Source organism: Rhinocladiella mackenziei, assembly GCF_000835555.1.
Source record: "Rhinocladiella mackenziei CBS 650.93 unplaced genomic scaffold supercont1.3, whole genome shotgun sequence".
Lineage (NCBI taxonomy): Eukaryota > Fungi > Ascomycota > Eurotiomycetes > Chaetothyriales > Herpotrichiellaceae > Rhinocladiella > Rhinocladiella mackenziei.
This window is the reverse complement of record NW_013550602.1, coordinates 332478-350158: the sequence shown is the minus strand read 5'-3', so window position 1 is coordinate 350158 and position 17681 is coordinate 332478. Positions and strand designations below refer to the sequence as shown.

At 49.6% G+C, this 17681-nt stretch overlaps 6 protein-coding genes across 6 annotated transcripts; 1 reads left to right on the top strand and 5 right to left on the bottom strand.

Annotated features, from left to right (window-relative positions):
- Positions 1-249: 249 nt before the first annotated feature.
- On the bottom strand, positions 250-1068 carry Z518_03679 (uncharacterized protein; the record flags this gene model as incomplete). The annotated part of the gene is made up of 1 exon (XM_013417389.1): positions 250-1068. The coding sequence occupies one exon, from the start codon at positions 1066-1068 to the stop codon at positions 250-252; it is 819 nt and encodes a 272-aa protein (XP_013272843.1).
- Positions 1069-1593: 525 nt separating this feature from the next.
- Z518_03678 (uncharacterized protein) lies at positions 1594-6922 on the bottom strand (the record flags this gene model as incomplete). The annotated part of the gene is made up of 5 exons (XM_013417388.1): positions 1594-2661; positions 2714-4183; positions 4228-5420; positions 5466-6045; positions 6092-6922. The coding sequence occupies 5 exons, from the start codon at positions 6920-6922 to the stop codon at positions 1594-1596; spliced, it is 5142 nt and encodes a 1713-aa protein (XP_013272842.1).
- Positions 6923-7128: 206 nt separating this feature from the next.
- On the top strand, positions 7129-7818 carry Z518_03677 (uncharacterized protein; the record flags this gene model as incomplete). Its single annotated transcript, XM_013417387.1, has 1 exon — positions 7129-7818. One exon carries the CDS (start codon positions 7129-7131, stop codon positions 7816-7818), a length of 690 nt encoding a protein of 229 aa, XP_013272841.1.
- Positions 7819-11353: 3535 nt separating this feature from the next.
- Positions 11354-11960, bottom strand: Z518_03676 (uncharacterized protein; the record flags this gene model as incomplete). The annotated part of the gene is made up of 2 exons (XM_013417386.1): positions 11354-11842; positions 11949-11960. The coding sequence occupies 2 exons, from the start codon at positions 11958-11960 to the stop codon at positions 11354-11356; spliced, it is 501 nt and encodes a 166-aa protein (XP_013272840.1).
- A 339-nt stretch (positions 11961-12299) lies between these two features.
- Z518_03675 (nascent polypeptide-associated complex subunit alpha) lies at positions 12300-13102 on the bottom strand (the record flags this gene model as incomplete). The annotated part of the gene is made up of 3 exons (XM_013417385.1): positions 12300-12621; positions 12674-12732; positions 12857-13102. The coding sequence occupies 3 exons, from the start codon at positions 13100-13102 to the stop codon at positions 12300-12302; spliced, it is 627 nt and encodes a 208-aa protein (XP_013272839.1).
- Positions 13103-14847: 1745 nt separating this feature from the next.
- Positions 14848-15449, bottom strand: Z518_03674 (uncharacterized protein; the record flags this gene model as incomplete). The annotated part of the gene is made up of 3 exons (XM_013417384.1): positions 14848-14904; positions 15006-15269; positions 15324-15449. 3 exons carry the CDS (start codon positions 15447-15449, stop codon positions 14848-14850), a joined length of 447 nt encoding a protein of 148 aa, XP_013272838.1.
- Positions 15450-17681: the final 2232 nt, after the last annotated feature.

Here is a 17681-nt window from a genome sequence, read left to right as displayed (position 1 = left end):
GTTCAACTCGATCCCCTCATGAAGTTGTTGCCAGCCGAATGCAGATTGAATGACCAAGAACGTGATGCTCGAAATTCCTGAGATTGAACTGTTCAAAGCAAATTGATTATATTCTTCGAATATGGTACCAAAACAATTGCAAACCTGATATCTTCAAAACTGTACTGTCGGCCACGTCCATATCCTAGCCTACGAAATCTTGTGCCATCGTCATATCGTTTTCCTCTCGCAATATTCGAAGACAACCCTTTAGCTGGTCAAAGTGATCATTTCGCCCTCCCACTTCTTCATCCTCGTTCCCTCGTTGATGATATTCTCAAAGACCCAATGTCCGACATCCGCTCTCTTGATGGTATATCCCAAAGCCGGATGAGGTTCGGTACCAGTCCTGACCTGATCGAGACCCGCAGCATCAGTGTACGAGACACCCCCAGCGAGCAAAGTAGGTCGAATGCCCACGATGTTGCGGAATGCCGAATCCTCCTTTTCCGCATCTCCACGGTACAAGTCTTCCATCTTCTTCTTGTCTACGTGCGGCACGGCAAGGGCCTGGTGATAAAGAAAACGCATGGCCAAAGGCACGTCTTCTGGCCCGCGAGTGATACCCGTGGTGGAAATGAAAGTCAAAAGGGGCTTGGTGGCTTTCAAGTGGGGGTTTTCGGCGTAGATCTCGTGCATGGCAGTCAGAAGGGTTTGTGCCGCGGTCTCGCAGATGGTGGGGTTGTCGAGGGCGGCGATGTGGCCTGGATGGCGCCAATCGAATGCCAACTTGGCGGAGCCACCGAGACCTGTCACGACGTGAGTGGGGAGGCCAGCGGGTGAAGAGGCTGCCAAGGTCCGCTTGACGGCTGCGACCTCGAGCGCGTTGCCTTGGACGAAAGTCAGTTGGTTGTTGATGAGGGCTTCGTCGAGTCCTTGGTTGGTGAGCTGGATGCGCAGCTTTTCTGGAGTGCGCACGAGAGCTGCCGCTTTGTAGCCGGCCTTGAGAGTGTGGACCAGGATGGCATTGGTGACACCGCCAGTGGCGCCGAAGAAGGCAACGGTGATGGAGGAGTTACCAGAAGACATTTTTGATAAGTTGTGATGGATTGTTCGGTCCTAGATGTGGTCGAGGTCAAAGAGCCGAAGTGATACGCGTCTGAGAAGGTTAAAGTTTTTCGATCGCTTTGTTGTGACTCGTGTTTGTATGCTGTTGGGCAGTTAGCAGACTCTACGGGGCAGCCATGATCTTTATACACATCGCAATCTTCATTGTTGCGCTTGACTTGACGTCTATTTCGAGGCTCAGTTGCAGCGACGGAAGAATTCAATGCGCAGGAGAGCGGCCGCAGTTGACGAGGCTGATATGCAAGGCACAAATGGTGATGCACTCGGATAGACAAGCTTGGCGGGTAGAAGCGCGGGCGGAAGAATGCTTGCTGCAAGCGGATGAACAATTCCTCCGCTTCAGCCGCCGCCCGTCTGCAATTGGCGGAGAATTCTCCGAACCCATTTTCATTGGACGCCACCATCTACAGATCGGAGCAAAAAAAAAAAAAAAAAAATAAAAAGCTGCAGTTCCGCAAAGCTTGGTCCTTCTGCGCATGGACTATCCTAATTCTTCCCTGAGCTTGAGAGCCTGACCTTGGCACATGTCTTGATAAGACGGTCCCATACCCGGCAACTTGCTTCCTCCTTGTCCTTGTTCCAAGTCAGTGTCGATTGGTTGCCAATGATAATCAATCCTGCCTTCGCCCTCGTCAAAGCCACATTCAGTCTCCTCATATCCTTCAAGAACCCAATTTCGCCGTGTAAATTGCACCTTACCGTCACATAGATCACAATGTCGGCCTCTTGACCCTGAAACCCGTCGATGCTCGAAACCACAATCCTCCCACAAAGCTGTCGAAGGAGGTCTGCCTGCCGAGAATAAGGTGTCAATATCGCAATGGAAGGCAATGAGACATTGGGTGTATTTGGAGTCCTGTCGTTCTTGGATTGATCGGCTGGCGCAGTCATCAGGAGTTTGAGGACCTCTTTGCAAAGCTGGGCTTGGGCCTGGTTGACCTTGGATTTCCGTCCATAATCTTCTGGGCCACTGCATTCAATAAATACCGACCGACTATTCTGCTGTGGTACATTCTTGGTGCTGGAGAGATCTCTTGGCCAAGGAAAATTCGAGACTGGTATTGGAATATCGCTGCAGATGTCGGCTGTCAACAAACGTCTCTCGTAGAATTCATTTGATGGAAAGTTGCAGATATCTGGGTGCATTCGGTATTGGGTGTCCAACATGACCCTTCCCACGGTGTTTTCACCGTGTTCAGCACCGGTCCAAAGCCGTTCCATCAGGGAGACGTCAAAATCCAATGCAGACGCGTACTGACCAACGGTTGCTCGAAGTTGAACGTGGTCTCCCACCAGTACTGCTCGTCGACATCCTTTGACCAATGGGACCAAAGATGCCGGTTCGGTTTGTTGGGACGCTTCATCGATAATGGCAGTATCAAAGGTTTGCTTTCGAAGAAGGCCTAAAGCTGCGCCGACACAAGTGGTGAACACCAATCGCGATTCTGAAACTCGCTGAATTGCCTTCCGCTTCGCCGCCGGAAACTGATTCAGGTCTTTACCAAACATTGCATCGCAAGTATAACTTTTCAAATCATCGGCAACCTTCGAGAGCTATGGGGGAAATGTCAGCATGGGGACTTTCTTGATCGGGTCGTAGGTTTACCTCTGTGGAGACTCGAAGAGGTTGTGGTAAGGTTGAGTCGCTCGTTAGTGCTTTTTGAGTATATTGTCTCAAGACGTTGTCAACAGCGTTATGCGTCGGCGCAGAGACCAAAACTCTTTCCTTTGTATCATACTTCAATAACTTCCGCAGCAGTGCAATTATAGTCGATGTCTTCCCCGTACCGGGAGGCCCCCAAAGACAAGTCAGCCGACCGCTGATAGATTCGGTCACCGCACGCCTCTGGCTGTCGTTCAGTCCTTCGATTGTGCAATCGGTTTCCCCCGAGAGCACCGAGACCCGGGCTGATATTGGTGTGCATCCCTCTTTGGGGCCCATAAGGCTGTGGTAGACTCCGCAGCAATTTTCACGCTGGACTAGGAGCTCTACTAATGCTTCCGCCATTGTTTGACATGTTACGAACGGACCGCAACGTTTCATTATCCATGATATCTCCTCGGTGAAGATCGGCGGTTGCGCGAAAGTTCTGAAGCGCACCTCGTTGTCGGATGCTGCTTCGACCAGGGCCTCAAATGATGTGGCTTCGGATGCAGTAGAATTCAGCGGTTCTTTTCTGGCAACAAATCGAACATGGTCCCCCACTGCAAGCCCTGCCAGCTTTGGGGCATCAATACGACGTCGACTTGTGACGACTGCCACCTTGTCGGCCGTGCCTGTTACTGCTTTCAGCTTCCACGTTCCTTGTTTGGCCTCGCCGCTCCCACTGACCTCATCGCAATGGTCCAGCATGATACCAAATATGTTCTGCAGGAAATATGCGGCAATATGAGGATCATGGTCCGGGATAACATGAGTGAGTGAGTCCCGACACTCCATGAAAATTGTCAATAACAGTTCTGGACTTTTGACTGCAAGAGAAGCGCATTCCAGCAACTCCTTTACCGCAGCCAGGGTCAACGTTGTGTCTTCCTGAAGAATAGCGCATAGATGTTTGACTACCAATTCCCCCATCTTGTTTGCGCTTAGAAGAAGCGCGCGAAGCATATCGAGCACTCGCTGCTGAAAGACTGTTGCAAGCTGTATGGGTAATGAAGCCCATGGACAGAGCCGAGCGAAGTGTACTACCATCGTCGGCGTGAAGTACAGAAAGTCAATCAGATCTTTGATGATCCCTGGTGAACATGTCGGTTCGGAAATCTCGTCGGCTAGCCCTAGGAGGCGGGCGTACACTTGTGAGATAATGTCGCCGAGATCATACTTCCAGCAGAATCGAAGCAGCTCAGCGATCTCGACACCGGTGGCGTCGGTCATGCGGTCGAAGTGCTTGTCTCGGATTATTTGGCGAATGAGTGGACGGTGCTGATCCCACCCTATGTCTTTGAGGGTGGGAAGACTGTATTCCGACTTTTCGTCCGGGAAATTGGGCAATACTTCGAGAGTATCGATACTTTCCAGCCAGAGGTCGAGCGCCCGAAGTGCTCGAACATCCTTATTGCTGATGACATACAATTCCTGGCAAGGTCAGCACGGCCAACATCCGAGACTTCATTACTTACAGCGTCAGTAACCGGTTCCCGATTCGTGCGACCTATGTGAGTCGCCAGCTCTGAACTGAACTTGTTTAATGCGATACTCATCCGCCAGTCGCAAAGGATTCCATCATCAATCATCTTTTGACGACCACGAGCTGGATTGCTCTTGCCTCGGGCATCTTGAAACCGGCTTTCATCACCCGCAGATCTTGTGAAGAAGATGAATGTATCGTGCCGGTGATTGTTATATAGCTGCATCACGCTTTCGTCATAGTAAAATCGATAATTCTTCTCCGTCGGAACAACCCTTCGATGTCCAGCCCTGTCCTTGTGGGTGTGGGGGAAGGCGAAGAGCCGGACACTTCCATCAACCAAGACCTCTTCCTCCTTTTCAATCGGTCGTGGAAAGTAAATGGCCACACTCAGTCTCTCGCCCATGCTGAGGACGAGGAGCTTCTTTGAAAATTGGTGAAACGTCTGGCTAACCAATGTCATGAGGTTGCGTAACGAGTCAGACTTGGAGTCGAAGACGCATTTCCAATGCAGGGCCTGGTAATCTAACTTGAACGAGTGAAGATCCTGCTCTGAGAGTATGTTTGATAGGAGAAGTCCGTTCTTGAAATACGAGGCATACTTGGCAATAGGAGGAAGTTCGGATATAATCCAGCCTTGTTCGTCCGAGGTAAGCTGGGATGGGTCGAAGAAGGCCCAAAAATCTTCGAACGGAACACGATGGATTCGGCACCAGCTCAACGTCAATTTGGCCAGTTCAAAGTCGGAGAATGGAATCGGATTGTTGAGCACGTGTTCCAAGGTCTCGCGGTCTGGGATATCGTCAGGAGTCACGTCGGTTCCCATGGCTCGGCAATGTGCAACCGCCAAGTCATGTAGAGCATCTAGAACAAATGGCTGAGCATCGGTGGGTGGAGCTGGAGGGTCGAGGAGTCGCTCTGGAATTTTGATACGATTACCATCAACGCACTGAGAGAAGAGTCGATTCAGCTCTTGACACTCGGTGCACTGAGGTCCCGAGGCTCGTGCCCACCCCAGATATAATTTCTTGACACGGCCCAGCGACATATTGTTATAGCCCGCAAAATATGAGATTAGGTCGTCGGTCGTAATGGGCGAGAATCTGGTGGCTTCCTTCACCCCAGGGTATTCGGCAGGCTGGGAAATGGTCTGGGGAATTAAGTCCGAGTCCCAGCAGACGAAGACTAACCGGGGTCAGTAATACATTCTCCAAATTTGGAATTTCTCACATGTATCGCCGTCCAAGTCTCCTCCGGACATAAGATCGGCCGTTGGACGTTTCCCTCTCGTCGAAAAGACCACACAATCTGTCAAATGGTGAAGCTCGGAACGGTCCACGGCCTTCAACTTGCGTACATCTCCTGGATGAAGACATGGGTTTCTGGAGACCAACACGTTGACTCCTTTTAGAACGGTGGGATGCCCAAACTCGTCTAAGGTGACACGCAGGAAACACTCGTCGAACTTGAGAACATCGTAGTGGTCACATATACCGAACAACAGCCGGGACTTTGGTATCAGAATTCTGGTCTTTTGTTCATTGCGCTTGTTCACCATTTTGCCGTATTCTTGCGTAATAGCTTTCCGTACGGTCTTGGTGACTTTTTCGAACCCTTCGATGAGCAATTTTTCCGCTTCACCGGTCATCTCAATCGAACTCAAGAGTCGAAAAGCGCAGCGTGGATCTGTCCGAGATTGCTCGAGGAAGTCGAAATATTCTGCTTGCTTCTTAGTGAAAGTCGTCGTGGTGATGCCGAGGGAGTGCAGTAGTAACACGATCTCGTCATTCAGATAGCCATAGGTGTAGGGCTGCATCTATCAGGATCTCTCATTCTGGGATTGGGAAGATTCGTACCTTGGAATGTTCCACAACCGCGAAGCTCATATCATTCGTCCCCGTAAACTTCTTCATTGATTTTCGAAGCTTCAACCAAAAGCCCTTTTCTAACTTTGGATCAACAGATACCACACCTTTGTAGCCCAGATACCGTATTTGAAGCACGGAAGGATGATATCTCCTATCGCGAAAGACGATGGGCTTCTTGCTGGCAAGAGAACGAGCGAAGTCTTTTGAAATGAGACCGCAGCCATCCGTGAAGATGAATCCATCTCTTTCAATATCATCAATGTCTCGACATCTTGAAATTGGAACCTCTTGCACAATGTCCGCAGTTGAGAATAGGAGCCCAATTCTCTTCGCCTTCTTTGCGACGGATTTGATCTTCGCAAAATCTCCGAGGGCATCTACTTTTCCTCTTACTTCTTCCTTGGAGCCAGCCAGAAGATAGCAAGATCGTGATTTGAGTTGACTGTTGCTATGCCCATAGAATGAATACAGTTGACCATTGATGACGACACCGCTGGATAAAAAACGAGCAATATATTCGACTGCTTGTTTGTGGTTTGTTGGCACCGAGGCACTGTCACTGTTTGGCACCGGCCGAAAACCTGAGACGCTGACCTGAACAAGGTCTTCCAATCGTTGGTCCCGGGTGGCACGATTCAATGAGACGCAAGTGAACCGCAGAAAGATACCCTGGAGAGAAGGGGAACAAGCAAGCTCAATCGATTTGATCAATCCAGCCTGGCGGCATTTTTCAGGTTTGGGCAGATCAGAAACGTGGTACTGCCACCGCGCGTCAGACACGGAGATACTTTCCTGGAGGGTATATTTAGTTCGATCCATGGATATTCATCCCAAGCACAGCAAAGACATTAGCAGCATGATGAGCGAGGTGGGAGGTTGAAAATCAAAATGAGGCCGGCTGCCACGTGATATATGCAGACGGATGCCTGCACATGCGACCGCAATGGCGCGTATATGGCGCCTTCGCCAACACCTCTCCGAGAGCAAGTAGACTGGCCATGTGCCAACTTGATCCGATAATCAGGATGGGAGAACCCTTCGCTGAGGGGTCGCAACCTTCAATTTTTATCATTGGAGCCCAATGCACAGGCAAGACGACTTTGGTGGACGCCATCTGCACCAAGTTCCGAGCAGAAGACCCCAATCTTCACTTCACACCCGTCAAAGAGCTTGCGCGGGGAATTTTGGTATCAACCAACGTCAACAGAGATGATATTAGAGCCGGGTCAGGAAAGGCGATGGAATTCCAAAGGCTGGTGCTAAAGGCGCAACTGGAGGCGGAACTGGAGCTTCGATCGCACGGGCTCATCATTTCCGATCGCTCTGGTATCGATCCTATCGCTTATGCGGCAAAATACGGTCCACCTGAAGTAGTCGAGGGATTGCTCGGAACTCCTGAATGGAAAGCGTTGCGGGAGAGAATGCTTCAAGGCATTGTTGTTCTCTGTGAACCGGTGCCGGCCTGGCTTTTTGATGACGGTGTACGCCTGATGCCGAATGACAACACAGAATGGCTCGAGCTGCATGCAATTTTCATCAGCCTGCTGCAACAGTGCGACATACCTTTCGAGATTCTGTCGGGAACAACGACAGATATTGGGGAGAGAGTTGAGTTTGTGGTTGGAAGATGGAGGAGAAAGAATGCTACCATGTGTACGCTTGTCGATGGCGCCCGTCTTGGCACGAACGACGGCGACATCGACCCCCATACATGAAAACGACTTCCAAACGGGTTAATTTTGGCTAAATAAAGTGGCAGGGAAGATCTCATATCAGGTTATGGGCGAATACAAGTACAAAGTGGAAGAGGGAAAGGATCCTCAAATTTCCGAAGCTTACTATTTTGCATGGCAGTGAGTGTGGATTTCCTAGAAAAGACGTGTCATAGATTTCCACTACCAGCCCATTGGCCTAGATTCCGATCAAAATCTCTCTACTTCAGGGGAAATTTTCTTTCAGCGCCCTGCTGAAGCTGCACAGACGACCCCAGATGGAGTTGTCTTGACAGTCGACGTGATACTGGCCGTCATTAACCTGCAATCTGAAGAAAGAGTCATACGTAACACATACGTCGCTCAAATTGTCTTGGTCGTCCAGAACGGTCTCATATATGATAGTCTTTGCTTTGCGAGAATATGCCGTTACACAGGTGGTGAAATGCTAGTCAAAGGAAGCCGGCTGTGGTATGCCTTTTTGGGAGACTTACGCTGTAGCTGCCGCGGTTGCATTCTCGGTGTCAATCTCTGTACTTATGGCAGCGATGACTGTGGTGTACGATGATGCCACCACCGTGGTTCCAAGGTAAGTAAGCGACGGTGCATTGATCTACCAAGAATAAGTTCAGTCCTGCGTATCAATTCCAGTCGGATAAGGGATCCGTCTCGGAGTGCAATGGCTCGACGCTTATCAGAACCCATCGTGTGCCCTTCCCGTTCGATATCACGGTGTATACGGGGAATAGCACTTAGTGTCTCACTCCTAGTGGCACGTGCGGTCTAGGAAGGGCGGATTGTGAATCTTGGATCCTTTTTTGGGCGGTTGTGTTCGACATGTTGTTGTGATGGTGGTTGGTCGAAACAGTCTTTGAAAGATTCCGGTGGTTCCCGTGGGTGTTGATGTTGAAGTCGAATACACGGCTACTTACGACGGCGGGGTTATGATTGTTCTAGTGGAAGTAGGAGAGGGTACAGTGATAGTGGAAGATGGAAGAGTGGTCGAGTAGACATTTGTAATTGCAGTTGTAACTGTCGTCGAAGCCGTCGAGACGACGGTGAATGTGGCAATAGGAGTGGAAGTGATGGCACCTGGCGGTCCTGCGATAATAGAGAATGTTCTCACCCAGGCAAGGATCAGTCCCTCGATGATCATAATTCAGTCACGAGACCACATGCTTGATTTCAACACTTCGTTCCCAGGAACATTGCTGCAATGGGCCAGCATCTTTTTCGCAACAAACGAGCAGTCACACATCATGTGGAATCGATGTCGGTTCCCTCTGGCTGAGTGGGAATGTCAGAGCGAAAAGCATTCGTTCCCCATTCGGATCTATGAGGATAGGAGTAGTATCTCCTTGACTGTTGCTTGGCTCACTGCCCTACCTTTGTCAGCGTTGACACTGCGCATCAAATTGTTGATCTCTTACCATAGAATTCTGTCCCGAAGGAGAAGTAGTCGGAAGAAATGGCGTTGATGCAGTAAGGTCCTCCACCATGTACGAGGTCATACCCCATATGACAAATAGTCGGCGGCAGCTTGCCCCATGCCACTATCAACAAGAAATAGAAAGAGCATGAAATCCAGTACATGGTGGGAATAGTATGCTGGGAAACAAATTGATAGTCGGCCCTGAGTGCGAACGGAGACCAGTAGCATACATGAGAGCGTACCTAGATAGAGAAGTCGGTTCTTTTGACACTCGTCGGGGGATTGGTTCTGGGCTAGACGACATAACGAACTAAGATATGTAGTCTCTTCTCAGAAAACCCTGCGTTCCGGAAACCATGAACGTGGACCACGCGGCTGAGACAATAACAATAAAGCCACATCGAGGATCGAACTTCAAGATCAGAAGATTGAGTGAATTTTTCAGAGTCTGAAGGCGAAAGCAGCTCATCACTGCTCCACTCCGAATGGGATTGTCTTAGGATGAGAAAAGATTTAGGTAATCACCGTATCGAATGGAAAGGGCAACGGCCAACTTGTCTGCCTGTGAGCTGTCAGCCCTTCCCTTCAGGACTTCTTCGCTTTAACGGCATGTCGGGATCGTGTAAATGGTTCTTCCCAGTGATGCAGGATGATGAGACCAAGACGAAATCCCAATGCCAACCAGAGTTTAGTTAGTCCGTTGCGATAATATATGCAAAGACAGCCGGGGATGAAGCGAGGATATCAATAGTAGAGAACTTGAGGCCAGGGGGTGGTCAAAGGCCAGAAACAAAACTAAGCCATTTAAGGCAGGGCCTCAACGACAAAAGGTGCCAGATGCACCACTCAAAAATTATTACAACCATAGCCTCGAATACGAGCATATTTGCATTTCATTTTGAACCCATCGACTACAATCCAGGGAAATTCCTCATGATCCGATTGTGAAGAGCATACTCGGCCATTGCGGTGCGGAAGTTGCTCCCAAAGTCCAATCTCAGCCCATTCCTGCCATCGTCATCAACTCCTTGCAGCCACATTCGTGATTGATAAACGAAGTTCTCTTGGTTTCTCATTCGAGGCTCTCTGTAAAATATATCAAATCTCTTACTGTGTCACCTCAAGGTCTGGAAAACTGTCAGAATCCAAGACATAGCCGCGTGGTCGACGTTTTCAACCTACGATCATGCTCCCCTCAGCATACTACCTTCGAAGGGATGACCATGTTTTTTCATGTCCGCATCCTCCTCCCTTTGCGTCAATCTATTCACTATCATTTGTCTCCCAATTTTGTGGTTTTTGGTTTGCGTTTCAGTCCCTTTCTGCTACCCAGAAGGCTTCGCGCTCCTGTGACTCAATATGCTTTTCTTCTGATCACTCGTGATTCTGCTTTTTGACCAGGCTCTCGCGACCTTCATTCCCAGCGCTAAACTTATCCAGACTGACAATAACCTCGTGCGACGACAGGTCTCTTCAACGTCTTCTAGTTCGGCCACCACGACCAAGAGGGCCGACTCCCAATGCACCAATGGACCGCTCACTCGCCAAAGCTGGGGCAGTGGTTTCAGTATCGCTACAGACTATGACAGCATTTGGCTTAATACCGGTAGGGTTAGCAGAGGGGTCAGAATAGTTATGTAAGCAGCAATATCATGACAAATAGGTAAGCTATGAGGAACATGCATCGGTAGCATCTTTTGTATACCCATTGACTTATCAACCTAGCATTTACTTGCCTAATTAGTAGACGTCTGTGTTTATTCGCTCCTCCAGACGTTGTGTGCGACGTGAAGAATACGCGCTTCAGAATGGTTATAGATTGAGTCTGATAAGCGAAAAGAGGCAATCATACATGCCAGCACGATAAATTTTCAAAGAAGATCCGGTGATTTGATCTCTAAGCCGCTATACACAAATGCTCGGATGAACCCAAGCAGGAAAATCTGAACCACCCCAACCTTCTTCTCTTTTTTCTCTTGTTACCGTGCGCACGAGGCAGTTTACAGGACGGACAGGTTGGGGAATTTCTCCTGTTTGAGGTCAAAATGTTAGCACCTTATCAGGGCCGAACGCAGAAGGCTAGGGGGGGGGGGGGAATTGGATAATTCATACCAAGTAGCCGGGAGGCATCCATCGTCCCTTCTTGACCAAATTTGCCGTGGACTCATCGATCTCTGGAGCCGCAGCAGCAATTTCATCCACAGTTGTCTCATCCCAAGGTCTCGCACCCTCGATATCATTCAAGGCCTTTTCCAAGCTCCTCAATTCCACCTCGACCTTGGATTTCGTTTCCTCTGCATTCTTGATCGCGACCTGCTCGAAGCTCTCGATGGCTTTGATTTGCTTGTTGACATCGTACGTCTTGGGCTGGAACGTCTTAAAGTACTGCTCGATCTCGTCGATAACTGCCGTGTTCTTCAGGATCGAGCGGTAATGCCCGAAGTCGATGGTCGTAGGCTGTTCAGAGAGGACTTGCACGCGGCGGCGGGCGTCGTCGTTTCGTTTCTTGAAGTTGGCAAGTGCGGTCGCCGTGCTGCCGCGGAGGCCGAGTTGGGAGCCGACTTTGCTCCAGTCGAGCTTCATCACTGCGCGAGTCTGGAAACCCCAAAAAAGGGTCGATTGTCAGATTGGGATCTCATGTTTCGTGGGTCTTCTCTGGTTGTGATGCTGAAGCATAGGCTGAGGGAGCTTGGAAACGTACCTGGGCAGTCATTGTGGTGGATTTGGTGTGTCAATAAAGGCGAAAAGAGGGAGTCGTCGAGCTTTCTTTGCTGTCGAAACCGAGTCGTCGTCCTGGCACTCGGTAAAGGTTCCCTTGTGGTTAGTATCACGTGATCATCTTCGGCTCAAATTGCCTCTCAATCGAGTCCAAAATGCTCCATGGGGCATTTCAGTAAGAAAAGACATTCCTTCAGAAGGTAGAGATTTTGTGGAGACTGACTATTTGGGTTTTTGGGCTTATCGACATGTATATGGTTGAGTCCGTTAACCCGTCACAAGTAACCCCCTTAGGTAGAGTGATGCAGATCCAGAACTTTTGGGTTGCTTTTCATCATACACTTAGAGCCATGATAGAGTTGACTATGTCGTTGCCATTCTCCTTGAGCGCTTTCACAGCTTTCTTTCGAGACACCGATGCCTGCGTCATCACCAGCTCGATGTCTTTAGCCTCGAGGCCGCTATCGTCAACCTCTTCATCATCGTCATCCTCCTCCTCGGCCTTCTTCTCCTCAACTGCCTTGCCCTTGCCATTCTCTGCTGCGTGGTCATGACCGGAGTGATCGGCGTTAGCTGCTTCAGCGGCCGCGAGTTGTTGAGCTGCAGCTTGTTGGGATTGTGAGTTGAGATCTTCAATCTTGGCTTCACCGAAGATGCTGGCGATTTGGTTAGACACTGTTTGTCAGACAGGAAAGTTGTTCGACTCACATCCAGGTGTTGCTGGTTGGGGAACGGTAGACGTCCGGGTTGGAGATGACGAAGAGGATCTGTAGACAAAAATTTCAGCCAACTTCTTCCGACAGCAAACTAATAGCCTGCGCCTGGTGAGGTCGAAGATTCATGATCTCGTCCCGCGTCCTCTCTTTTCGAGTCTGGCCAGTCAACACTCACACCTTTCGGTCTTCTCAACGTGACTCGTGTAATTCCCGGAACATGCTTCAGTCCCAACTTGCCAATAGCCTTTCTTGCTTTCTTCTCGTTTCGGCTGTGAACTGCGACGGCCGAACCAGCTGGGATGTTGGCTTCTCCTTCACCAGTGGCCTCAGGTTCGGAGTCGGATGAGCTAGACCCATCTTCAGCTGCCGCGTTTTTGCTGGGCTCGTCATCAGGGAGCTCTTCTATTCTTGGATTCGACATGATGATCGGCTAGGGTTGAAAGGTGCAGATGCGAATACCTGCGCCAGACCACCTGATTAGCTAGAATGTCGTGGGATGGCGAGCTGTTGGAATTGGTCCGAGCTCATGCGCTGGCTCGAGGTCATATTTCGAGGACTTTCCCTACTACTGGGGCCATGAGTAGAGGGTGAGAGACTTACGAAATGTTCCTTTCTGTCTGGTTGATGCGTGAAGGAATTTTGATGATTGAAGCTGGGACCGATGTGCACGCGGCCGAGCCTCAGTCGCGAGGAAGGCTTGGCAATTTTTTTAATGCCTGTTCTGTGTGCTTATGAGTGTGAAATCGAATTTCTCATGAACGGCAGTCTCAAGCCCCTTTAGGCTGTTTATTTTGGTTCCTGAGCTTGTGACCAATCGACCGTCTAACACCTATGGCGTCTGCCCTGCTAGATATCGCTGACTGAACATTGGTAACAAAGAGTGTTGGCTTTCACTGATCAATTCATGCCTTCGTCGCCATCACAAGAGCAAGCGTGCTTCCCCGAATGCGAGGACCTCATCACCATTCCGATCACGCATGTAAAACCCTTTCACCACACTCCACCCATACCAATGACCAAAACCTGTGTCTGCGACGTTGAAATCCTCTAGACATTCACCCAACGTGACGACGCTTGTGCCGTTCTCTTTTATTCCCTTGCTTACAGATTCAAATATTTGATCCGGACCGGTAAAGTGTCTCTCGATCATAGATGCACAGTAGTGGCAGAGTTGTGAATGTTGACCGTTGATGTGCAATTCGGATTCGTAAAGTATTGAGCCTCGTCGGACGAGTTTTCGGGAGTAGGTGGAGTCTAGAAGGAGGTGGTGCAATGTATAGTCGTAGAAATGGGAGCGCTGGGAGTTCTCTTTTCCATCTCCGGCGAATTGAGATCACCTACGTGGGGAGGCTATCGAAGTGGCAGAAAGCTATAGCGGTCGAGGAGACTGTCATGGTGAATATGATAGTCAATGCCTAGCGGAAGCACAGTCAGCCTCTCGAGACCTCTAACAACGTTGCAGGATAGGGGCGATTCTTGGAGGATTGAACCGGAAGACATCCCTCGATATCGCCTTGGTTTTTCATGCAACGATAAACCCGGACTGTAATTTTCATGCCTTTCTGCTGCCGGCCCCTTGACATAACATTCCTTTCGAGATCACTTAAGAAAATTGTCCAAGAATAAGATGGTGGGCGACACCGGAAATGGGACCACCACAAACTTGTATTTTGCCGCATCTGGAGATTCCCATCGTCACTAGTGTTTCAACAGGCTAAAGGCGCTTTCATTTGGATTAGTATTCATGGAATTGACCAAATTGACGATGTAAGAAAGAACGATTGGCAGGTCAATCATTTGTAATGTCCGAACCGTATCACGCAAACCCCCGAATACATTTGCTGACAGACTTGAGCGCGAAGACACGGACGTCAAAAAAGGGTGTCGGTTCGGGGACTTCGTCGTTGGAAGCAGCATTTTTCATTGAACACATCGTCGCAACCAGCCCGTGGAATCATTCTTGGAACATCGTCACATTTCATGGATTTATTAAATCATGTTCTGCCAAAATCCGTGTGGGCAAACGGGGAATAGCCACAGTCACGGATGGTTTCCTTAGTCCTGACGTTTGGCCTCTGCAAGATATAGCCACAGCCCGCGCGTGTCCCATTGATCTGGAGATTTGCGGATTCAGTTTTGTACGTGACGCCTTACTCAATGCCGAATTTATGCCTTTGCTGCTGCCCGGATCTTTGCCTGTGCCTTCAAAACTTCAAATCGCGCCTGAGGTTCCTGTTCGTCAGCCTCCGACTCGATTAATTTCGCTCAACGCTGTGGAGAGGTGTTTCCGTCACGTAGAACATCGCTTTCGGAGTATTGCTCACCTGCTTCTTCAGTCTCATAACCTTGAATCTCTCGAAGTCTGTTAGGTTCTTCCTCCTCTCCTGTTGCTCCTTCTTCTTCGCCCAGGATGACTCTGCCCACTTCTTGTCGATCTCGTGCTTTTCCCACAATTTCTTCACAGGGCCGGTACCGGCGGCCTTTGGCAAGTTGGGGATGACCCAGGGGGTAAGAGAGACGGTGCTGGTAGTAATAGGTTGCCGGGGGACGACTGCGCCTTCTTTCGTTGAGGGGCCGTCGATCAGGATCTGGCGTGTCTCTGTGAGCCCAATTTCCCCTCTTCAGGTTTCTAGGTGACGTACTCTGCCAGGATCTATTATCTCAACCACGGTAGCCAGCTTGCCCTCATACGGTCCTGAGCGGATGGTGACCACTCGTCCGACCTCGACCAACTTCCACCCGGCCGGCTTAATATCGATGTTAGACATCTTGCCGAAATGACTGCGTAGATGAGGTCAGTAAGAGCGTCGAAAATACAGAGGCTCGGAGAGCATACAAAAAATGAAGGTGATGTTCTTGTCGCCTGGTTGCGTCGCCGGGAAAATGAAGAGTTGCCTTCGTCCGATGCTGCCCACAAGGATTTCTCGCGCGGTCTGTGGGCGCCAAGCCCAGAATCTTGGCATTTACATGGACTTTTTCGCGCCTTCAGCTTCCACTATCAAAACTCGTCGTGTTTTCATCAGCCTCGCATTGCCTGCCATGCTCCCATGTTCCTGAAATATATTCGAACTCTTGATGATGGATGTGTCCAATGCCTGTCCTGAGCCTCTGTCCATTCCGGGACTTATATTCAGTCAACCCCGCGCTTTCTCTCATTGTGAGTATTCTCTATGTGTCCGCCACAACCTCTCACATGATGTTATAATTTGCGATTGAATTCGGTACTGGAGACTCTCGCCGGAGTCTCTTAACAGCGCCGAAGAGATGATATTCAATTCTTACATATGCTGAAACCGCTCCCTCTGCCGCTCATTTTCACTGCTCCCCACCATGCGAGCCTTAGAATCACGGCTAACGGATCGACTAGGTTTTGTTGATGCGTCTCTTCTTTCGTCGATCCCGAGCTTCGTAGCGCTCGATTCGCCCGAAGCGGACACGTCTCTCTGGCCCTCCTGACCAGCAGAGATCTCACTCTGGGCGGGACAAAAAGGTATGCCTTATCACCTACCGGCCCCCGATTCCGATGATTACACCTTTATGCACTAGATAGTAAATGATCAGCTTTGACATGATCGTAACCTTTTCACCAAGATCTCTGAGGAAAGCTTTTCTTTCAACGACATTTCAATGATTTCAGGAACACTCTAGCTAACTGATCACCAGGTAGGGATACGACATCACTCAATGAACTTTCCATGAAGAGCAACACACTACAAGTAGTCACATTGATCTTGCTCCATTGCCTTCTGGAATGCCTTTCGAGGCGCTTCAGCCGTCGCACATCATGAGAGGATCCAGTGGCCAAGGAAGAAACCAGCGGATGGCTTGACCCGCATTCATCTGCAACCAGCCGTTGCATCACACAAGAAGCCGATAGAGGGACCACACTGATTATTCGTAGATTGCTGTGCGTCTCATCACGGGAAATGAATGGGTCGATGTGTGTCCAGTGTGGTACAGGCCAGTTATATTGATTTGAGATAGACATCCGTGAGATTTATCACTCTAAAAAGGTGCAATTGCTATTCCCCCTACCGTGCCAGCTCTGACGCAGATATGTCTCATCTTCCATTATCTTTCCGCCTACACTAGAACGACGGACAAGGAGATGCGATGAACCACAGATCTGAATCAACCGTGATCAGCAAAACAACGAATTGTTATGCTTCTGGTGCTATTTGTGGCCGAGGCCTCCCCCCCTTGTTGTTTCTCAGATGAAGAATATGTGTTGCCCTTGCATCTTTGTGCATGCTTTCATGTCTCACATTAGATGAAGTGTCCTCTCGTAGATGTTCACTGACCCTGGTAGGTGTCACCAGACCATGATTGCACACGCTCAACTTCACACAGGTGAAACTATCGCAACTCAACCCCATCGTGTTCCGCTGCATGCTATCGCGTAGGGCATGGCGTGATTTCGCCTCTTGGGTAGTAGATGGGTACTTCCCTGTCGAAACGTCAACAAGATCAATTGCTCGCTTGAGATGACCCGTTTCCCTGATACGTAGACGAGATGATCCGCTAGAAATGCTTGCTTCTGCGACAGCTATGACGGGAACCAGAGTTCCGGCTGCCAGTATCCGATTGGCTGGTCACAAAGTGTTTGGTATTGCGAAGGAGGCTATGTTTTCTGCGGTCTTGCAGGGGGTAGGAAACACAGGATGATGAGTTCCGAGAGCTTGAATCCTGTACAGCATCAGCGGACCAGGGGATCTTCGACCGGGGAACGAAATGGAAGGACGATTTTGGATTCAGAGGTTGGCAGGGGGGGAGTCTTCCCATCTCCACAATCTGTGCGTGACGTTTATTTGCTGTCTCCTGCAAGGCTTCTCCTAGTTCTCCGAATTTTCTGTCCATGAACGGTGGGTCAATCATAGACCTCAAAGTCGCAATCATATGCTAGGCCAAATATAAAGAGCTAGATATGATGACTACCTGCTGCAAGAGAAGGAGTACAGATCCCTCGCCCACAGATGCAGAGGGATTCCAGAAGTGAGGCA